The following is a 23,255-nucleotide window of genomic DNA, read 5'->3' as shown; positions in this document are numbered from 1 at the left end:
GAGGGACAAGAAAGGATACATTGTGGGCGTTTGAATTGTAGATGGAAAATAAAGAGGGTATTATATTATGCTATTAGAATGTTTCTGTGGGCTATAATTGAGTCTTTGGGTTATTACGGGTGACAGGGGTGAAAGTTCACCCCGGTCTGGGAATAGAAGTCCAGTGTTACATGACTTCTCCAGAACCCTATGAAAGCAACAAAGGACTCAATATGGGTTTGAAGAAAAAGCGATTATAGAAAACAAATGCCATAATGAATATGAATGACTCTCAACGCTGTTTTTTTAAGTAAAAATATTTATCAACTTCAGTGCTGTGGTTTGGATCATGTGTGTTTCCATTAAATACAGCATTATAATAATGTCCTTATGTGCATTGTCATACTTCACCAACCATTTACTTTGCCGGCATCACCCAATTAGCCAAATATTCTAGCTTTAAATTCAAGCATACGGTAGAAACTCATCATCTTTTCACAGCTCATATCATTATCATGCCAAAGAGAGAAGAAAAGAGGCAGCGTGTGAATGGGTGAGGCAGGTGCATTTGCACAGAGCCTCATGAATAGCCGCTTCCCATTAAACATGCACGGCTCCGAGGCGCGCATAAATAATAGCTGGCACTGCTGATAAAAAAAGCGCACCTTGCCACCCACCCCCCCCCCCCCCCCTTTCTGTCTCCCAGCCTCTTCCATCTCTCCCTTTCTTCATTTCTCTTTCTCTCTCACGGGAATTTAAGCTTTTATTTGTTTTTCATTTCATGGCTGCATCGTTCAGACAACTTATTTGTAAGCAGCAGAATGAATAAGAAGTACATCCTTTAGCAGCGTGTTTTTAGATGATTTGAGATCATTATCTTTCATGACAAACAAATCTGAGACTGTTCTCATGTCCCGTCTGTCCTGCATTGGTAATCCTGCGCCTTGCAGAACGAATCGACTGGACTGGTGCCTTCCTATTGAGACGCAAGAAGCATAGACACAAGCCTGCATCTGAGCGCAACCACACCACCTTTTATAATTTAAACCAACACAGAAACATACTTTTTTTAAACGTATAAAAACACTTTTAAATCCGGGCGTGACGGATTTTTTTCTCCGAGAAGTTGCATGAGCAGGAGTGACATTACTCGACCGGGACAGCAGGAATGGGATTCCCGGGCAGAGCAGAGAGAGGATGGATGCTCCTGGTTTGGGTCGCCGCCGTCAGCCTTCTCTTTGCAGAAGGACGGAGAGTGAGGCAGCCCAGATGCCCCGTTGGATGTACCTGCACGAAAGACAATGCCCTGTGTGAGAACGTCCGATCGGTGCCTCACACTTTCCCATCCGACGTGGTTTCACTGTAAGTGGCCCTGCACTTTAATACTCTCTTTATTGTATTGTTCTTGTGTTGAATTGCCAGGAAATAATCTGTTTTGGCCCTTCAGTGGAGGCTACACAAGTCTCATCATTATTATATTTTTGGATAAATCTACTTTTTTATCTTTTCCATTCATTTAGATCCTTTGTCAAGTCTGGATTTAATGAAATCGTTGGAGCAAGCTTTGTTCACACTCCTGCTCTGCAACTACTGTGAGTATCCTTCCCTCTATTTATTTGTCTGTCTGTCCGTCTGTCTGTCTGTTAATCCTTTTCAGTTTTTTTACTGAATCAAACAATAGGAGGACTTGCCTAAAGGCTGATAAGCAGATTTAAAGGGGAATTCTCTGTAATGGTGTCAGGATTATGCAATAGACCACATGGCTACAGCCAGTAACAGCAGGGGCTGGGAAGAGAGGAGCAATGTGTGTGTTTAAATAATGAACATCATTTTTTCCCCCTCCCAAAATAGCACTTAAAAAAGGAAAGAGAGTAAAATCATAACAGCACTCATAATTATGGAGTTCATCTCGCAATTTCTGTGACAAATGACATCAATTATTATAGATATTCAGAGTCTACTGGGTCATTTGTTGTTCCAAATCCAAAAATCAACAGCAAAGTCAGGTTTAACTGTGCTCTGTAATCACACTGGTTTCAGTTTATTGCACATAACAGCGCACTGTGCATCACTTTTACTCGGTAAAATATTTTTCTTGGCACCAGTTCCTCCATATGCTCAGATGACATCTAATCAGTCTGGGTATGCACGGAGGCCTGTGAACAGAAGGAGGGTAAATTGAACTAGGCGGCAGTTAAAGTGGCGTTGTCCCCTCTGTCATTATTTACTGTCAAGGTGACCTGGAGCATCTTAACCTCCATTACTGAACTAAATCAATCACTGGTTTGCTGAGCGAGCAGTAACAAATAAACATGAAGAGTCCATCTATCCAGCACTGGACTTAAAGTGCTTCAGATTATCATAAAGAGATTTAAGGAGAAGATGCAGTGGGGTGAACAATATATTCTTGTTGGACGCTTTTCCCACATAACTGGTTCAAAGGGTGACTCAGAATCATGTGGGAAGAGACATCCATGCCACTCTTTCATTAATTCCATGAAACACACGAAGGAGCCATTTCTCTTTTATTGCCTTCATTGGATCTTTAACTGCATACTGTGGGCATAACGACTGAAAGACTATGTTGTCTGTTACAGTTACTCTGACCTTCCCTCTGTTTTGAACTTTGAGTTACTGATTTTGGTAGTAACAAATCACAGCTTTTATCCTAACAGATGAGGTACATTGTTTTGTTTTTTATGTGCACAGTCAAAGGGAACATTTTACATTTTCTTTGGGAATGTAATAAGATGTGGAAGACGTTCAACTGTGGAGCTCAGACTTTTCCCATTAAATCAAAATAACCTAACATAAACATGAACGTCGTTCGTTCGTTAGGGCCAAAATGGATAATAGCATAGAAACATTTTAAAGGGTAAATTGCTAAAAGATCTGCCTCTCGATATAGTTAAATGTCCTAAAGTTTGCTGAATGCTAACAAGTAACTCTGTAACAAACTGAAAACCCAAATCTTAACATTTATTCCCAGCTGATTGATGATATATTAAACCTAATCCAACTTCGATTTCTGAATAAAAAATGTAGGGATTAAGGTTGAAATGTGGAAACTATAATGATACTTAGGATTGTATTCTAACTTCATTTTTTTCTTAGTTTGTTCACAGCAAATACACTCGATATTATTGATGAGGATGCCTTCCAGGGTTTACCACATCTTGAATATCTGTAAGTATTTATCTATGATTTATAAGGTTGACATTCATATGTGTGGTGAAGGATTGTAAAATACACAAGCTGTTCTTGCATACTTTATGTGTTGTGCTAATAAAAACTGACTGGAATACATAAATAAAAATCAATCACACTTTGAAATGATCCCTATAATAACCAGTAAAAATGTTTTCATACATATATTATTTTGGCGGCATGCCGTCATTTTAAAGCCCCAGTTGCTTATGTTGCCTGATTGGAGGAGGTTCATTTCCATCGTTATGATCCCTATTATTACCTAAAGTTTGCTTATCTTATGTAAAGCCCAGCCTAATTGGAAACACATGTTTAGTTGTACATTGCATTTCACAAATATAATTCATTCTGACATTTTCCCAGTATGACTCTGTATTATTGGTTTGTGCTATGTGTAATGTATAGTTATAACAGGGCTCAGGTTTACACAACCATTCAGTAACTGCTGTGCTCACAATTGCAAAGACATATGATCTGCGTTACGTTAAAAGGATTTCATTTTTAATCACAAAATACTTTTTATATTTGTATGGGGTAATTACATAGTGTAAATCCTAATCTGTCACATACTTCTCATTCACAGATTTATTGAAAATAACAGAATTGCATCTATATCCCCATATGCTTTCCGGGGTCTGAAATCGTTGATTCATCTGTAAGTATTTAGCTTCTATGTTGTCCATGTTGGAAATCAGGAAAATATCTCCCCCCTTTGTTCTATACTTCATTCAACCTTTGGGAACTTTCCTTGTTTTATTGGTGCCTTCGCTTTTTCTTCTGTCTCCATTTTTCATATTCTCTGTTTAAGTATTTTCTAAGGTAAGGGGATATGAGTATTCATGGTATTCTTACATAAACTGTGCATCAATTTCCTCTTCCTGTTTGTGTATCACTTTGTCACTGTCTGAAATGCAGAGGTAGGCAGAAGTGCTGCCAGTGGTGATGTCCAAGGTTAGTGGATGAATGTGGAAACTGGATCAGGTTACTGAAGGGCAGATCTGGGTGACAAATCCTTAGACAATGGTGAAGGAAGAATTTAACTAAAAACTAAACTAGACCATGGCTTAAACTAAAGTCAAAATAGTAATAATACAGTATAAAATGTATCTGTTACAAGTAAAAGGTTATCAACATCATATGACAAGAATGACAACCAAACTAAAAGTACAGAATATAGCTAAGCTAATGTTCAGAGTCACTTATATTTTGTAGAATTCTGAGGCGTCTATTGTGAGTGTCATATGATATGCATGGCTTGTACTGTACACCTTGCACAAGCACACCTTGTTAACTAAAATAATGTAAACAAATCTCAGCACAGGAATGACAAAACAGCAGTTTATAACAGAGTTATTCAAACACTAATCTATATTCCTGAACTGCAAAGCTTGCCAAAACTAAAGATAGTGGAGAAAGAGAGTGACCTCTAGGTCAACACTAAATATAACTGTAGTGTTACCTGACACCAAGTGACCTATAATATGTCCCTAACCAGACAGTTCGTTCCTAACATATTTTGAGCTCATGCAGTGCAATGCAGCAAATGGAATAACAGTTTATCAGCGTTTATTCATGCATGCTTTAGGTGAATGAGGTGCACCTTTAAAACTGCGGATATGAGCAATTGTTGCAACATTAGTGGGTATGTCAAAGGACAAAAAGAAAAGCAACAGAAGTAAACTGGGATGCATTTTGCAGGCATTTAGCTGTGACTCCAGGAAGGCACTGCTCCTGACCAAAAAGTAGCCCACCATATAACCCTTTAAGGAACCAAACCAGCTTTTCATTTTTACACTTCTGTTTTGAGGGACTTTAAACTAAAGAGTTTGTCACCTGATATTAAAGTTATCAGCCCATTCAATGGCAGCCATTCAAAGCTCGTGTTTATTTGACATATTCATCCACCTAACACCCCTTTAAATACATACTATACATAACCTGACATCCTCCTCTTCCCGGCATGATTTCAATTGTGACTAGGTTGCCGTCGTCTTGTGTTTTTGTCAACCTTTTGAAGAGATGATGACAGGCTTTGAACCTACCAGTAGGTGTAACATGCCTCTTCTAACCTACAGTATATCTGTATGAGACAGGGAAAATGCCCATTTAATTGGCTGATGACATTTGCATGAATGTGTTAACTATAAAGTTGGTGGTTTTATCTACAAATGACAACTAAGATTTAGTATTGAGATCTGTCCCTACACAACTCAAAAAAGTGATATGTAACCACACATGAAGTGTTCTTTTTCCTGTCTCATGCATACATTCCCTCGTTTAAGAGGAAAGTCAACAAACATTTATATATAAATTGATGAATAAATACATTTTGAGAGGTCATTTTAAATGCATCGCATACCGTTAATACATTATTAAATAGTACAGGCTAGAATCTTGTCCACTTTGCTCCATCCCCATCTGTTTGAAGAGTGCATTTTTGCACTTTTTCAAAGCAAAATGGGTTCTCCCTCTGGTAAACTGACTCTCAGATAAATAATGCAATGTTGAATCACGCTGACATTTCATCTCTTTCTAGTTTAGAGTTCAGTTTTTCACTTACAAATTAAATGTCTTTATCAGGTCAGGTGGTAGGTTTCTAACGGACTGGATATCATACTCTTGACAGCGATAGATATTTACCTCCATTTCACTAGCTAACCTTTTTGACAGCTGTTACATTATGGTACTATGTCCTTAAATATTGTCAGGGCAAAGTGACTCTGACTTCTCTTACATTTGGATGCTTCTTACAGTATTTAGTTTGATTAGTTTAGCCTTCTCCTGCTAAAGGCAATCCAGCTAACAGAAGGAATACAACTCCTATGAGATTCAGAGACAGTCTACCCCTAACTCAATCACTGTGTCCATTATTTTTCCTTTTTGTTGATTAGGAGTCTGGCTTACAACAACCTTGAGACGCTGCCCAAAGATGTCTTCAAGGGCATGGACGCTTTGACCAAAGTGTGAGTTCAGTCTGTCTTTCCCTAAGGATGCTAAGCTCAAACACAATTAAATAATTCATTTTTATATGTATTAACATCTCTTATAACAGACATTTTTGAAAATGGGTAAAAGGTAAAAGTCAATATATGAAGTAACAATTTGCTAACTCATCATAGCTAATATATTTTGCTAATTTTTCTGAAATAGTCAAGTAGGATAGTGGAGGGATACAACGCCAATGTCATATTTTTGTTAGGGTCAGGATATATTTTAAACAAATCATGAGCAAATTCTTATTTCTTGTCTCGTTTCTTAAACTTTTCTAAAAAAGAAAATAGAGGATTCCTGAATCTAAATGTAGGAGGATGTAAAAGGAGGAAGCTGGGGTAAAAAAAGGGCACAGTGAGGTCGAAGAGAAGGAAACAAGTAAGGAGAGATTGTAGAGGAAGCTTTTGCCTGCTGTAATGGAAAGCATAATGAAGGAGAGACGAAGAAAGCTTGGGGTATGTAGGCAGAATTTCAAAGTAAAAGAAAATAATTACATCCCTGCTTTTGGTCACGATCAGCTTGAATAATGCCGGCTACCGGGTGGGTGTGTGTGTGTGTGTGTGTGTGTGTGTGTGTGTGTGTGTGTGTGTGTGTGTGTGTGTGTGTGTGTGTGTGTGTGTGTGTGTGTGTGTGTGTGTGTGTGTGTGTGTGTGTGTGTGTGTGTGTGTGTCTCTGCGTGCGTGCGTGTGCGTGCGTGTGTGTATTCAATGCACACATCCAAGGTCAACAGCAATTCAGACTGAGAGTGGTTGACGAACAGAGACTACTCAGGAGATAGGACACTTGTTGTTATGGTTTTCTGGCTTGAAGCCAAAGTGCTGCTGAGAAAGGGAGAGACAGAACAGAGAAGAGTATCCAGGACAGGGACAGGGATAGAAAATAAATGCTTGAAATACATGCTTCACAGTAAATATTAATGAGGTTATATCTTAACAAATCTGTTAACTGATGTCTTAATGCAATCTGTCCATTTGCGTAGGGATCTACGTGGCAATAACCTCATATGCGACTGCAAGCTTAAGTGGTTGGTGGAGTGGATTCACCAGACTAATGCCACCCTGGACCAGATCTACTGCAGCGGCCCACCCATTTACCAGGGGAAGAAGATCAATGACCTGCTGCCACACTCTTTTGACTGCATCACAGCAGGTATCATGATCCTGCATCTGTCTTAGAAGCACTAAATGGACATGAGCTGTCTGTCACCAGTCAATGGAATATCTTTTTTTTTAAACAGAACTTTGTCTAAACATCAATTTTCTGAAGTCTAACACAAACCTGCGTGTGGTAAAATACAAGTCTCACTAATCCAGTCATATGTTCACTACTTTCCAAACACATGTATTTTCCTCTAAAACCTAGCTATTTAAATCACTTAGCTATAAATAAACAGTCTCGCTTGTCAGTTTGAGTTCTGTTTATGTGCAAGTCTTAAGGTTTGGAAGAGGTTTGTTCAGATAGAAGTAGTGAGCATACAGTACAATTGGATATTTGATACTTGGATTTAACTGCACAAATTGTGTTAAAGCTTGTAAATGTTTTTATTCTATTATAGACCCTATTTACTTCTATTCATGAATAGCCTTCTCTGTTTCTAGATGTCTTTGTTCACCATAGATGTATGATGGGTACATCACAAACCAATAATATATATATTTTTTGTGTTGAAGTATTTATTTAACAACCTTTTCCCAATTGTTTCCTTCATTTTTGTATCAACATGCAAATGCTGAGTGAATTATTTAAAGAAAAAGGACATAATTCATTGTCATGGTTTCATTTTTCAGAGTTTGCCTCCTATCAATCCCTGAAGTTTGAGTCCATTTCGGTGGGGGCATTCACCTTTGGTGACGATCAGTATGTGGTTTTTGCCCAACCGTTTGCTGGGACATGCAGCTTCCTGGAATGGGATCACGTTGAGATGACCTTCAGGACTTACGACACCATCGAAAGTGAGTCCATAAACAAGCAAAGAGCAGCTGTAGATGTTATGGGGTAGTCCTGTGTAATATTCTGGTTTTTCATGGCAAAGAGTTATTTACGGAGGCCCTGAGAGGGAAGAAAAAAAGAAAATGTTGGCAATAGATTTTCAAAGCCTGATCCAAACTGCTTTTATCTCCTGTGTTTATAGCTGAAGAACAGCTTCAACAAAAGGTTTTGCCAAGACAATCTTTTTCAAAGTTTGCAAAATGTTTTTTGGCAAGGATTAAAAAAAACATTATTCTCTCACCTAAACTTCAGTGAGTTTTGCATGGGCAGAACACAGGAATTATTCTGGCCATTGAATGGGCTGATAACATGCATTTGGATTATTTGGATCAGACATTGAAAATGGATCCCTAGAAATGGTTTATTATCTGGCCTCTCAAGGCTTCTGTAGTTTTTGTTAATGGGGACATACTTATCGAGAGTATTTTATTAGCCTTCCTGTTTCCAATGTTTAATGTATCGTTTTATATCTTGTTCAGGCACGTCCACTGTGGTCTGCAAGCCCATGGTGATTGATGATCACCTCTTTGTCATCGTGGCCCAGCTGTTCGGGGGCTCGCACATTTACAAACGGGACCCATCTGCCAACAAGTTCATTAAGATCCAGGACATTGACATCCTGAAGATTCGCAAACCTAACGACATCGAGACGTTCATGATCGACAGAGAGTCTTTCTTTGTTATAGCGGACAGTTCTAAGGTTAGCTCCTTTTCAATTGTCCAATTTTTTTAATTACTTGATGTAATGCATTACATTATATGGTACAAACACTGATCTTGGCCACATACTCATACTTGACCCTAATCTATTTTTTACAATGACTTCCTCTCATATTTTTTTTCCCCTTACAGGCTGGCTCCACAACAGTGTACAAATGGAACGGCAATGGCTTCTACTCCCATCAGTCGCTCCACCCGTGGTTCCGGGACACGGATGTAGAACATTTGGAGATCTCCAACAAACCCCACTTGATCTTGTCAAGCAGCTCCCAGAGGCCCGTCGTCTATCAGTGGAACAGGAGTCAAAAACTGTTTGAACGCAGGACCGACATACCGGATATGGAGGACGTTTTCTCTGTCAAACACTTCAGGGTCAAAGGTGAGATGTGCAGGTTGAGCTGCAGTGCATCTACATACACAGGCTAATTAGAAGTGCTCACAGCAAGCAATTTTAAACCATAAGGTATCACAGTATTAGCTTAGACCAGCGGTTCCCAAACTTTTTTTGCGGCGCACCCCCTTCTACGTCCCAACCGGGTTGACGCATCCCCCCAAAAAACGCAAAAAACCCCAAAAATGCAACAAAGCTTTGTTTTATCGCCATATAAATAACTTTGTCATGAGACGCTCCACTTGACAGTTTCCCTGATTTCAGCCAGTTAATCATATTTGAAAGAATGAATAAAACGAGTTGGCGCGCATATATCCTAGCCTACAGTGAAACGTAGAGCTGTCTTCTTCTACGTTTCTATCAAAAACTAATAAATTATAGCTTTTTGATTTAACTTAAAAGGGATTACAAAGGAAATGTTTATTGTTCCTGTTTTTTATTGTAGCCTATGGAAAAATCCCACTTAAAAAACAACACTGTAATATTTTTACACCAGACCACCATTACATGTTTCATCTCGCGCACCCCCACACTTTGGGAATCCCTGGTTTAGACAGTAGTAAAAGTTTTTTAATAATAGAGTCTGGGTAGTGTCAAATGATTAACAGCTCTTTTAAAGAAAGGTCAACATTTTCTTTAATGTGGTTAATTCAATAAAACATGAATGTCTCAAACCATTAGACGTTATTTATTGCACTTTTGTTCCTCATTGCTAATAGGCATTCATTAGGAAAGTACTAAGAGTCAATGTCCCTTTCGACTGCCATACAAGTTGCCCATAAATCATAACTGTAATATTCCCTGTCTAGGGTCAGCTTTGTCTATAAGTGACTCTTTGCAAAGTAGCTGTTTCTAAGAAGCTATGATTTTTTTGTAGTGACATTCACTGTTATTTGAAGTTTTTTATTTTAGATCCTGAAATTGTAGCTGGATACTAAACAGGCCCTTGAATCTTTTCAAAGGTGAGCTGTTTATATGCTTGACAAGATTCATCGGGGACTCCAAGGTGATGCGCTGGGACGGTGCCATGTTCAAGGAGGTCCAGACATTTCCTTCCCGCGGCTCCATGGTGTTCCAGCCTGTCTCCATCGGCAACTGGCAGTATGCCATCTTGGGAAGCGATTATTCACTGACGCAGGTCTACCAATGGGACAGCGAGAGTGGCCAGTTTGTCCCATCCCAGGAGCTCAATATCCAGGCGCCTCGAGCATTCTCTCTGGTTTCCATTGACAGCCGGGTGTTCCTGCTCGCATCAAGCTTCAAGGGAAAAACTCAGATCTACGAGCACCTCATGATCGATTTGAGTAATTAAACATAAAAGGTTTCATTTGGGACGAGTTATGTTACACTACAATTTAAATGATTTTCTTCCGCGATTCGTTTTTTTAGTCTCATTAAAATCCACCAGCAATGCCCACCAAAGTTTAAACACTACAACGTTTTAAGCAAAAGCTTACTGAGTACCACTATCTCAAGAGGTTTGTTAAAAAAACTGTTAAGGACCCCTAGGACGAGATGAGTTGGTCGGAATTCTTAATTTTGTGTCTAATCATTGAGTTTCTTTTAATAAGTCTGACCCCATTTCCATTAGATTGAAAATATATTTTACTATGTCCCTGATGTTTTTGTAAACTGCTGGTTCTGCGTCGTTTTGATAATATTTTCATCTTGATTTATCACTATTTGGAAAATTGCCTTATTATCCATTTGAAAAACTAAATTCCACTCAAAGTGCAAAGTGACTAGTATCTTTCAGGAAACACAAGCTATCAAATTATCACTTTTGTCTTTTATTCAACACTGCAGATGTAATTTTTTGTACAGTTTTTTTAACACACAGTATACACTTTTCTCAGTTTTGCTAGTGATAGGAAAGATGTAGGAGTTTTGTAGTGCTAAAGACTGAATAATAGGCAGTAGGGGAGTCATTTTGAGGGAGAGGGAGTCAGATTGAAGTGTACAGTTTTGCGTAGAAACTTAATACAAAATAGAGATTTTTTTCTTAATTCAAGTCTTCTTTAATTTAACAAAGCATTTCAGGAAAATTGACTTCAAAGTTAAATGTCATTACATAAGATTATTCACAATGGAATGTAAGCTTCTGAAATATGTGGACAAAGTATGATAGCAATGGGTAATTTGAAGCAAACATGGCAAAGTCTGGGTTGCTATATACCTTTTACCGGACAATATCACAAATATAAAAGAATCAAATAGGACTTATATCCCAAGTTTTATGATAACGTTTCAGCATCAACTGTAGTTACCAATATCAGGGGCAGTTTGTCACTGTAAGACCTGAGAATACTACAAGCTTACAACCAAACAAGGGTCAAATGTGGACTAATTGCTGGGGATTATATACATTCTTCAAGCGAAATTTAGCAGCTAGTCAACTTATACTTCATCAGTCTTTTTTAATCACAAGGGATGGACAAAGTGCTTGTACGTTGGTCAAAATACAAAAGTAATTCAATAGAAATGTACTTAATTTACAAAAAGTAAAATTACTCATTATAAAGATCCATTTCAGACTAATATTTGAATCACTTTCAAATATGCAGATTGTAAAGGAGGAGCTGATTTTATTTTTGTACTATATACTGCTGGATGGCTTGTGAATTCAACCGGGTTCAATATACTTTTATCTTTATTTGTAATAACACTTGATAAAATATTTGTTGATAGCACTTTGTCATATTCAACTAAATCTTCGAAGTAACTACAGTTATCAAATAGTGACTGTCCACGACTGGTTATAACCTACAACTTAGAGTAGTGACCCTAATATATGAAATGAACAATCCACTAAACACTGTGAGAAAAACACCTTCTCTATCCTGTCTAGTGTATGACCATCATTAAGCAAGACTGCATGCATGACACCGACACTCATAGTGTTTATTCCTGATGAATAACTTGCTAGAAGCGTCCCACTGTGTCACATATACCCCACTCTTTCACTGCACTCTTGCCTCTTTTCTCCCTCATTGACAAAATCCATTGTTGTCTTTACTCCCCAACTAAAAAGCCAACCACTGTGCAGCACCTGGTACCTGTGCTTTTACACTGTCTTCTTATTCTGACACAAAGGAAAAAGATAACAACTAACAAGGTCACTGATTTGCCAAATATAATGTTTACGTTTTTACAGTACTGTGTAAAGTAATTTATATGATATAGCTTTTTTGTATGTAGGGACCACACTTAATCTTTTATTTTTCTTAGATATAGAACATAATGTAGACGAGGATCACCTCCTTCCTGCAAAACTGTGTAGTCTAATCTAGTTAGGTAAGGATGGAGGATGTTACTCTTTCGTCATCTTGCTCATTGTATTTTATGTACCGTGGTAATAAAATACTAAAATGTGGAATCAGAGATGCAGTTTTATTTATCATTTTTTAGAAAATTCAGCAAGGGAGTTTTTTATTTCTCACAGTAGATTTGGATTTGATTCAGTTTAAACTCATATCAGATATCCCGCTGTGGTAGAAAATAAAAAGGATGTCATTTTGAAACAAAAAATATTTAAATTGTCGGTTCAAAAAGTAGGACTATTACTTTCAGCAGAATTACATTTACTTAAGGATTGTTGCTAAATTCAAATTTGAGATAAATGTACTTGTTTTGGGATTTTATCTTACTTAATTCTTCTAACCCTTTTTACTCCAATACACTGATATGATTGTATCATATGATAGCACTGTACTGCAGCATTTTTAAATGATGTCTTTTACTCAAGTAACATTTCTGACGAGGAAAATTAATCGTGTAACAACCCAGACATCTTTAATACTTCTTGTATTAATTAAAGGTGAGAAAGGTTCTTATCTTAAGTAAAAATACTATGTTCTTAAAATACTACCTTACAAGTAAGAGTCCTGTTTTGTTACTATAAGTTTTAAAATAAATGTGGTGTAACAAGTAAAACATTAAGCCTCAAAAATGTTGTGGAGTAGAAGTATTTGTAAGACATAGGCTACGATGAAAATACCAGTATTTCAAAATAAAACTTAAGTGCAAAGTATGAGTTAGTGGAATGTGTACATTTACAACACTGGTATAAATGTAGCCTGATATTTTTGTTTTTCATAAAGATTTTCTGTCAGCTTAAACGTGTGTACTGTAGGCATGAGTTTTGGTTGGTTCAAATCCCCACTGCCTCCCTCTGCTATGGGCGTAAACGTTGGGCAATGTTTTAGTTGTCCAGCAGCAGAGTTGTTCTGGGATCAGTTCTTCTGCCCCCCTGTGGGTAAAGTAACCACCGCATGGGAGTGAGTACCCTGCCACCAAGGTTAGTCATTAACCTTGTCTTCTCAGTCATTCAGGGCACCAAAGAAAGCGGACAGCAGCAATCTGTCCGAGGCATGCTGCCACTCTGCCGCCACATCTCACCATGGGCGATTGGAACCACTGTGAACGCGAGCGGGCTTTGTCCATAGAGGACGGCGTTACTGTGGTGTTTCACAAAGTTGACAGCCATGGCACAAACAACAGCGGCAACGGCGACGACAGTGGCGACGATGAGCGGACAACAGCCACGATCCACTTGCAAAATAACTGCCATGTGTCGTGTGATTACGAGGATGGTGATGCTGAGGAAGCAAAGGGAAGGGGAAATTCACCGGAAGGCAGCGCGAGGAAATCATTGTGTCCGACGGCGTTTTGCGTCAGAGACAAGCTCGCACCCCGAGAAGGTAGAGGAGCGTCCGCACTGTTAGCTAGTTAGATACCGGCTTCTGAGCTGAGGTGATTCGTGTGTCCAGACCATGCAGGAACACAGTGATAAGCAGCCACAGGACCAATGGCGTCCTGCTGCGTAGCCTCACGTTACACAACCGTGTAACGTCATGTATCAGTAATATAGAGCTGACATCCCGTCGAGACTATTAACAGCATAGTTAAAGAAAAGCACCGATAAAGTCAATTTACACATTTGGATACATATTTTCTAAAGGGCTTGTACATTTTCACAATGCTTTACTTCACAGTTAAAGTGAGCCATGTAAAATATATATATTTTTGTTATTGTAAATATGTATGTTCGTTTATTATTTCAAAAATAAAACGGGAATGTTTCATCGTGTTCCACATGCCTTATCATAGGTATTATAAACATAGAGATTAACTGCCAGCTTTAGTTTTGCATCATCTTCCTCTAAAGGGAAGGATGACTGTGCACTTTTATACTACCAGAACAAGGCCCCTTTGTAGGCTTTGAGTTCATCAAACTTTGAAATAAGGCCTTGTCTTAAGTTTAATCAAAACATTTCCATCCACATTGCTAAAATGGTCTGATTATATTATTTTTACCCCTCTTTTTATTTAGATAATTATATGAACACATCATATATTATCATTATATAGTGTTCACACAAGGGGTACACGTAAAAATAATAGCAAATAGAATAAAAACGAACAATTACGTCAAACAGAAACCAAAACGTTTTCATTGACTTCTGATTAACATTGTTTTTATTGTGGTACCATAAGCTGTAGATCTTGGGATAAGTGTCTGAAACTTTGTATGGAGTCAGTCCAACTTTCCCCTAAATAGCATTAACTGTGCAACAATACCTGAATATCTTCTAGCACTTAGTCTAGTTAATAAGTAAGTGCCCTTCAACGAAAGAGGTGTGAGAGTATTAAACGGATGTTTTCCCATCTGTGTAAGTCTGTATAAGGAAAAGAGGCCATTTGGCTTTAGTTTGGGAAATAACAAGGAAATGAGAGATGTACTTTATTCCCCAGGACATCAGTTTCCCTTTGTGTACCTTGACCTGATGAACAATGACACATGCATGACACAGCGTAAAAAGGAAAGGTTGACACTAGAAAATAAATCAGTATTGACACGTCTTATCTTGACTGCTGAAACATGTTCTCACACCCACGTTAGTTATTATTTAAGACAGCATTTATGTTCAACATTAATTCATTATCACTTGCAAACTAATAACTGTATGACATGATCATATAAAGTACTACAAATGTGTTAACTTCAAAGATAATTGTTTAAAAAACGAGTGTAATACTAATCTCGTTATGTGACACTGTAATACTATTGTTCTTCATCTCTAGCTCAGTGCAAGGTAATGAAAACAAGTACTCTGATAGGATGAATGAAATGCCAAGTAAACCGCACATTGTGGGAAAGTACAAACGAAGGATGTCTGTGTGACCTCGGGTTTGAATTTAATCTCTGCAAGCATATCATCTTATTTTTCTACAGGTAGGGTTTGCAAACAATACACTGCTTTCTTGTGCACAGCTTTTCTTTCTGTTTTTTCAACTGAATTCTATACCCAGGCCACATGAAGTTCAACAACATTCTTTAAACTTACAGTAATCCTGCCTTAGTGTATCAACATAAGAAAAATAAAACAAGTATTCATTTATTGCAAGCCTCTTCTCTCCCATGTAACCATACCCGAACTCTCCTCTTTTCCAGACTCAGAGAAACCAAAGAGATGTCCAGGTCTGGGTTTGTTCTATGCTTTCCTGGCCACAGTTTTCTTCTCCATCATTGCACTCTTGGTGAAAACCATCGAGGGAATCCACGCCATAGAGATCAGCGCCATACGCTGCTTCTTCCAGATGCTCTTTATTATGCCGTTACTCATCTACCACAAGTAAGCATTATGGAAAATCTCAAACATTGACACTTTTGATCTCAGGTTTTGGTATTTATATGTATTTTCTCTGAAACAGTCTTTAATTAAAACCAGCAATTAATATGTTGGGACAACATTGAGTGCATAAGCTCAGCAGTGAGTTAGTGCATTCCCCGCCCAGTTTTTATCTTGGTGCTTTCTCACGTTTGTTTTCACTCATGCAGCCCCCCTCATAGGTAAATATCCTGGCTCAACATATAATCCCTGCTCAAACAAGTTTGAGTTGTCAACATTCTGTGAGACACATGTATTATAATTATTACATTACTCCATATAGATCCATTTTAGGGAATTTTTCAATAATGCTTTCCCACAGAAAGCTAATTACCAACAAATGTTTCTTATAAATTATAAAAACGTTCGGTTCGTCAGTCTGCTGATCAATTATAGCACATTTTACCATGTTGACCTAATGTTAAATTATACAATGAACTTTACATAAAAACTCAATGGAATACAAACATTTTTCCTGGTGATATTAATATATTCCAGGTACCATATTAGAAGTGAAATAATTATTTCAACTTCAGGTTGAAATTGATCACATGGCTGTATTTCCTAAGGTTTCTTTGCAATAGAGGCAGAACTTTTGTAGAGTTAAAATGTTTTGTTTATAAAATAATATATGCAATAAGGTGCACTAAAAAAAAAACAAGCACTGAACTAGTAAGAAAAATGATATGGAGGGTAAGGCAATATATCTTCAAACATTCATTATACTTTTAATCCAGTTATTTCACCAGCTCGTAGTGAGTCACTTTTTTCTTTGCATGGATGGATAGAAAACCACCAGTACTTCTTTCTATTCATTCATTTACCTATTCGTCCAACCATCCATCTGTATGTCCTCTACATTCTTCTTTATTTTACATTCATTCGTAATCAATGCTCATTCTCTCCTTTCAGCCCAATGCGTTCATTTGTCCATCCATCACTGTCATCTCCACATTACTCACCCATCCGTCTATCCAGCCGTCCCTTCATTTATCTCTCCGCTCACTTTGCTGCTCAATTTCTCTCCATCAATCCCTGTCTAAAATCCTGTTTATTACTTCCTCTGTCAGTCAGTCCAATCACCCATGCGTCCGGTCATTCATTCATCCATCATCCTCATATCTCTGCTCCTCCAGGACAGGTTTTCTTGGTCCCAGAGACCAACGGATATATCTGGTGCTTCGAGGCTTCATTGGTTCCAATGCCATGATCCTGCTCTTCTATGCTGTTCAGCAGATGCCGCTAGCGGACGCCACCGTCATCATGTTCAGGTAGGAAGTTAATTGATTGTGGATTAGTGGAGATTATACCTCTGCTTCAAATAGATTCTGTCCTCCCTGAATTGTACGCCTGTCACCTTTTTCGTTTTAATCTCCCTTTGTTCTTATGATCTCATTTTCCAACATGTGGCTTATGGCACTTAATTATCCCTCTGTCCTTTTATCTGTCAGTAATTCAATAAAGACTGGGAAAGGGGAGTTTTATCAGGCTGGATTTTCTAATATAAAACAAATCGGTTGAGACAATAATCCTCACTTGTCTGATTTATTTAATTAGCCTTACATTTATCCTCACATTTCCTCACCTCTCTCACACTATGTATTATAATTTTCAATCCTTTCCTTCAGTAATCCAGTCTTTACCTCCATCCTGGCCTGGATCTTCCTGAAGGAGAGATGCACAATCTGGGATTGTGTCTTCACTGTTTTCACTATCACTGGAGTCCTCCTCATCGCAAGACCGCCATTCCTATTTGGTGATCATCGACGTAGCATTGAGGGCAACTACAACAGCCACATCAAGGGAACTATTGCTGCATTTGCAGGTAACACAGTTAATAAACACACAAAACGTATAAACAGTTTGTTTAAGTAGGTAAAATCATTCAGGACAATTAGGATGTTGAGATTGTTGTTGGTAATTATAGTCATTCCAGTGAGTTGTGGTTATACTCTAAGAAGGTCATGTTCCAGTCCAAGTCAAAGTCAGCTTTATTGTCAATCAGCAATATGTACAGGACATAAAGAGGATCGAAATTACATTACCTTCAATCCCAAATGGTGCAGACAATAAAAACAAATAAATATATTTAAAAATATCTGAGAATATATAAACAGTACATGTATTAAAAAAAGGGACAGACAGATGAGACTGGTAGCAGTGGAAAGTGCATAGTGCAAAAAAAAGGTCCTGCGACAGGCAGAGTTCAGTGTTGATGGGGGGGAATGGGGGAGTCCAGGGCTTTAGTGGGCAGGAGGCGGAAGGGGAAAGGGGGGCAGATTGGGGAGGGAGTTGAGCATCCTGACAGCCTGGTGGATTAAGCTGTCTCTCAGTCTGCTGGTCCTGGCCCGGAGACTCCGCAGTCTCCTCCCTGAGGGCGGCTGGTTGAAGTGACAGTGTGACGGGTGAGAGGGATCACCTGCAATGCAGAGGGCTTTGCGGGTGAGGCAGGTGCTGTATATGTCCTGGAGGGAGGGGAGAGTCGCACCAATGATCTTTTCTGCCGCTCTCACGATGCGCTGGAGGGACTTACAGCAGGACGAGGTGCAGGCGCCGTACGTCGAAGTGGAATTCTCCAACTGGCCAGGATCGTTACTTTAGTGATTATTAATGATCCCTCACTGGCTAACCTCTTCTAAATACAAAGTTCTTTTCCCAAGTGTGTCACAAATTAAGTGAAATCAATGAAATAGGAGCTTCACTTTGTGGCCATATGTCAGTTCTGCAGAACAACGTTGAGCTGCACAAGTAATTTCAAATGATATGAAAAAAACACAATATTGTGTAATGCAATTTCCAGATTGCAGGAGGAACAAATTATTAGGAATTAATTATTGTGGTAGAATAAAATCTAAAAACCTAAACACGTTTTTATTGACTTACAAAGAAAGCTTTGTCTGTCAGTTTCTCTTGAATAAATCCCACTTGATTATTTTGTTATACTATATCTTTCAATAACATTGAGAGTAATGATGCAGAGTGATCGTTCCATCCAATATCCTCATTTGTGATCCCAAAAGTGCAACATTGCACAGAGAAAGGCTGCTGTTATATTTTCTATGAAGAGCAAACTTGTCCACCAGCTATGCAAGCGATTAGGGTGATGTGCAAGTAAATTGGACTTTGGCCCACAAATAGACTTCCAAATAATTTGACCTCCACAGTGTCCACATTTCCAATGGCATTCTGGCACTGAGGGGAGGTGGAAGTTTGTGCCAAGAGTTGAATAATTTATGATTCACAGATTTCCCAGAGATTATTGGATGCCACGAGGGAAACTCCAATGAACAACTTTATTAACTTAAATAACTGAATTAACTCAAAATATTTCCACAAAGGTATTCAATGATAGATACACAGCCTATAGCAGTACTTTCTAACATATATTGTATTTGTCTTATTTTTCTTTGTGGGTGTTTTATTAGTTTATTACTTGTGATAGTAGTATTCATTCACTCTCTGTTTGTATTGAATTACAGCTGCTATTGGGGCTGCTTGTACATTCGTTATCCTTCGAAAGATGGGGAAGAGCGTCCATTACTACCTCTCCGTCTGGTACTACGCTGTCATCGGGTTCATCGAGTGCCTCATCGCCATATCCGTCCTCGGAGAGTGGAAAATCCCGAATTGCGGCCGCGAGCGCTGGCTGCTGATGCTGATAGCTGTCCTGGGTATTGCCGGACAGACCTTCCTCACAAAGGCCCTGCAGATCGAGAAGGCTGGACCTGTGGCCCTGATGAGGACTATCGATGTGGTGCTAGCATTCATCTTCCAATTTATTTTCCTCAATCGGGCACCAACCTTATGGAGCCTGGGAGGGGCGCTGTGCGTGGTGGCGAGCACGAGTGGAGTAGCTTTTCGGAAGTTGTACGTCAGCTCACGCAAAAGCTGAGAAGGAGGAGCATGATAGAGTACTTTGGTATTACTATTTATTCTTTTTTCACCATCATATGTTCTTAATTAATTCTGTATTTTACTTGTTACTTAGATGCAAACCTGTGAGAGAGTTTAAGCTCTTTGGAAATCAAGTAGAGGTCAGTTTTGAGTTTATGATTAAATTCAAAACTGAATTGTGTACATCTATACATGTTGACTCCTGAGAGTCAACTTGTGTAACTTAGGTTATGCATTTATTTTTGTGAACACATCTCTGAAAGAATTAGGAGGAAGGAAAAACTGTCCAGTTCCCTGCTTACTATCCGCATACTCAAGACAGTTTTCCTATTTCCTCCTTAATAAAATATGTACAATTTAAATGGGACTGAAAGTTCACTTTTACCAGAAGCGAGTGGTTAAATGTAGGATTTTCTCAGTCTCATTTTCTATTTCTTCTACCTGACTGACATAGCAAAAGAGAACACATTTATTGGGACCAGCCACACTGTGTTACATAACTTTGCAATACTAGTATACTGAAAAAAGACTACTATATAATTCATGCTGTGGTAGTTGAAGACACCATGGAATGAATATCTGCAAAAAGTACTTGTAGGATCAATCTCTCAATAAGGAGAGGAAGTGCAAACCAAAAATGGAGCATCTAAATAAGCAAACAAATCAAGTTAATAGAAAGATATTGCAGATATTTGAGTCCACAAGAAATACAAACATTAGAGTAAAACCCAAATGAAGGTTAGAATGTTTTAAAGAATTGTACTATTTACTCAGGGATTTCTTGTCTTATGTGATTATAATGCCCCTAATATGAATGACACCTGAATCCAACCCAATGCAATTCATGAAGAAATCATTTCTTTCTTTCTCCTGTCTCCTCTAACGTACTACATGATAATAAGCTGATATCAACTGTTATACAATCCAAAGTTGATCATTTCTTAACGATATCTTTGAAGTGCCTTGAGTAGGGAACTTTAACCTCAAGCTTCCCTTAGTGGAGCTCCCCAGTAACCAGCAGCTTGTACTGGGCAGCTATCAGGTGGGAATGTTAATATGAACAGAGGTTCTTGCATAAAAAAAGAAGATCCATCCCAATAACTACTGTTCTTATTTTTTAAAGATTTTAGACAGCATTTTAACGAGTCACCTACATTCATTGCTGTTATCCTCACTCTGATGTCTTCATTATCTCATGTCAACTCTATAGCACTTAATGTCAGCGTGACCGATCTAATTAGTGTTCTCAAGGGTCTAAAAATATATTTTCCATGCTACGTATAGAGGGGTGTTGTTTGCACTTTGCTACAGGGTAGAAAAAGTGTCAGAAACCTGCCACTATAACTCAACAAATGAAGCAAGCATCCAAGCGGCTGTATGCGAGGATTGCTGAATAATAACGTCCTTTTATGTGAGAGTTGAATAACTGAAAAAACCCTGCAGCCAAAAAGCCGATGTTGAGGTTTTACATCTGAGGTAACTTGTTTTTGTAAATTCAAAATGGCAATCTGTTATTTTTGTACCAGGCAGAGGATGTATGTAGATGCATGGGTTATTTGAAGAAACAAGGAGCTAGACTCAAAATTAGACAAAAAAATAAATGTAACGGAAACATTCAAAGCAAAAATGTATTGGATGTTATGCTTAAAGCATGTTGTGTTTATCTTTTGGCACTAAAAGGTCGCCGTGCTGTCCTCCACTGCTTGTGTTATTGTTCGTAATAAACTCATGAAAAACCTATATTTTAAGTTAGATGGGTCTCTAGCACAGCAGTGTTTGTTTAAATATGCTGTATTTTTACACTTCACCAGGGGCATAACAGATGAAGTCCCTGTACAACTACACTTCTCTTGCTGGAAGGTTTAATTGGGTGAAATATAGCTGGGAAAAGGAAGGAAATAATTGCTGCTAGACTGCTGGTTAGTATCCTGCAGTTTCTTCCTTGCTGCTTTCTTACAAACTGCTGTTTCTGCTCTCGTGGTTTAAAAACGATGTCAGCACTCAATTATAGTTCTTCCTTTTTATGTAGAACTAATAAACTGAACTCAGTTTTAAACAAGTCAAACACGTATTCCAATAGGAATATTTAGATTTAAAATGGATAACAGTATGATATCTGAAATCCGAAACAAAGCAATGCACTCGATACCATGCTGGAGAAAGAGCTCTTCTATGAGAGCTAATTTGATTTTAATTTACATGTAATTTGCTGTGGTTATTATAAAAAGGACAGATATTATATTTTATTATCAAAACCGACAAAAATACATTATTTTTAAAGGGTAGAACATAGTCAACTGATTATTATATCTTCACTATTCAACAACCCCTGGGATATAATTAATCGTTCAAGGGTTGAATAGTAACATCATTCAAAGGTGTGAAAACTAATTAAATCAGACACATGTGATCCCAGCCTCATACTTTAGTGTGAATGGATATATTTAATCATTGTTGGCACATCAAGCTGTTACTCCAGATGTTCAGAGGCTAATTTTATGTTATTCTTGTTTGATTTTCTCTTTACCTCCTAGAACAGTTTAGTTGACTTGAATGCTGGTAGCACATTGTGTTGTATTTTTATCAAATGGTAAGGTAAACTTTTGTTAGGTAAACTAGTTTCAGAAACCTGTAAGCCTTACAAAACAAGCTGTTTTAAAGGGTTTTAAACTATGCTTTAATAGTATTTATTTGACTATTTCTGTACTGTAGTTCATCCACATATTGAATACGATGTTTGTATTTCTTCATAGTGATAGAATATATTTAGTAAACTCTGATTTCATAATAAATTCTTTATGGATTTTCTTACTTTTGTTGTCTGTGGCCTTGTCTTTACTGTTTGGGTTTCTTTTTCATTTATCACTTGAGAAAAGGCATCCCTCATTTTATCTTTCTGACATGACTGAAACTTGTGGAACAGACCCAAACTGTTTTGTTGTATTGTCTGTACTTCAGTCATTGTACCAAAGCCCATAGTGTTGCCATAGATGACAATGATGCAAACCACTGAGTCAGGTGCTCAGAATAGTACCTGGATGAGTGGTTTGTATGCATCATTGTGTGTACACATGCATGCAGGTTATGTTTCTCTTTAAGCATTATGCCTTTGTTTATTTTGGCATTATTTGTACACAGTTGTGAGGCTTTGAGCAGTCATGCAGAAAGGCTGCGTTTCATTGTGTCACAGGATAAACTATAAATTCCCAAACAAATACGTGTACCTTCCATAGAGGGTTAACTCCATGCAGATGGTGTAATAAACCTAACTCGAGATCTAGGCACGGCTGCATCATAAATCTTCAACTGGGGGCTGAGCAAAGTGTGAAGAGGCTGAACTACAACAGAGAAGCTGTTTGTTAAAGGGGATAATTACCTTGATGCTATATATATATATATTATTTTTTTCCCCC

General features: G+C 38.1%; 2 protein-coding genes across 2 annotated transcripts; both read left to right on the top strand.

The window, feature by feature from the left end:
- Nucleotides 1–701: 701 nt before the first annotated feature.
- On the top strand, nt 702–12,658 carry lgi1b (leucine-rich, glioma inactivated 1b). Its single transcript, XM_063892945.1, has 10 exons — nt 702–1,341; nt 1,500–1,571; nt 3,094–3,165; nt 3,770–3,841; nt 6,078–6,149; nt 7,157–7,326; nt 7,965–8,129; nt 8,646–8,866; nt 9,019–9,265; nt 10,240–12,658. The coding sequence occupies exons 1-10, from the start codon at nt 1,148–1,150 to the stop codon at nt 10,587–10,589; spliced, it is 1,635 nt and encodes a 544-aa protein (XP_063749015.1). The 5' UTR covers nt 702–1,147; the 3' UTR covers nt 10,590–12,658.
- An 823-nt stretch (nt 12,659–13,481) lies between these two features.
- slc35g1 (solute carrier family 35 member G1) lies at nt 13,482–22,653 on the top strand. The gene is made up of 5 exons (XM_063892947.1): nt 13,482–13,977; nt 15,732–15,912; nt 17,085–17,219; nt 17,577–17,773; nt 19,428–22,653. The coding sequence occupies exons 1-5, from the start codon at nt 13,677–13,679 to the stop codon at nt 19,838–19,840; spliced, it is 1,227 nt and encodes a 408-aa protein (XP_063749017.1). The 5' UTR covers nt 13,482–13,676; the 3' UTR covers nt 19,841–22,653.
- Nucleotides 22,654–23,255: the final 602 nt, after the last annotated feature.

The sequence above is a fragment of the Eleginops maclovinus genome, chromosome 10, assembly GCF_036324505.1.
Source record: "Eleginops maclovinus isolate JMC-PN-2008 ecotype Puerto Natales chromosome 10, JC_Emac_rtc_rv5, whole genome shotgun sequence".
Lineage (NCBI taxonomy): Eukaryota > Metazoa > Chordata > Actinopteri > Perciformes > Eleginopidae > Eleginops > Eleginops maclovinus.
This window is presented reverse-complemented; position numbering and strand designations above follow the sequence as displayed.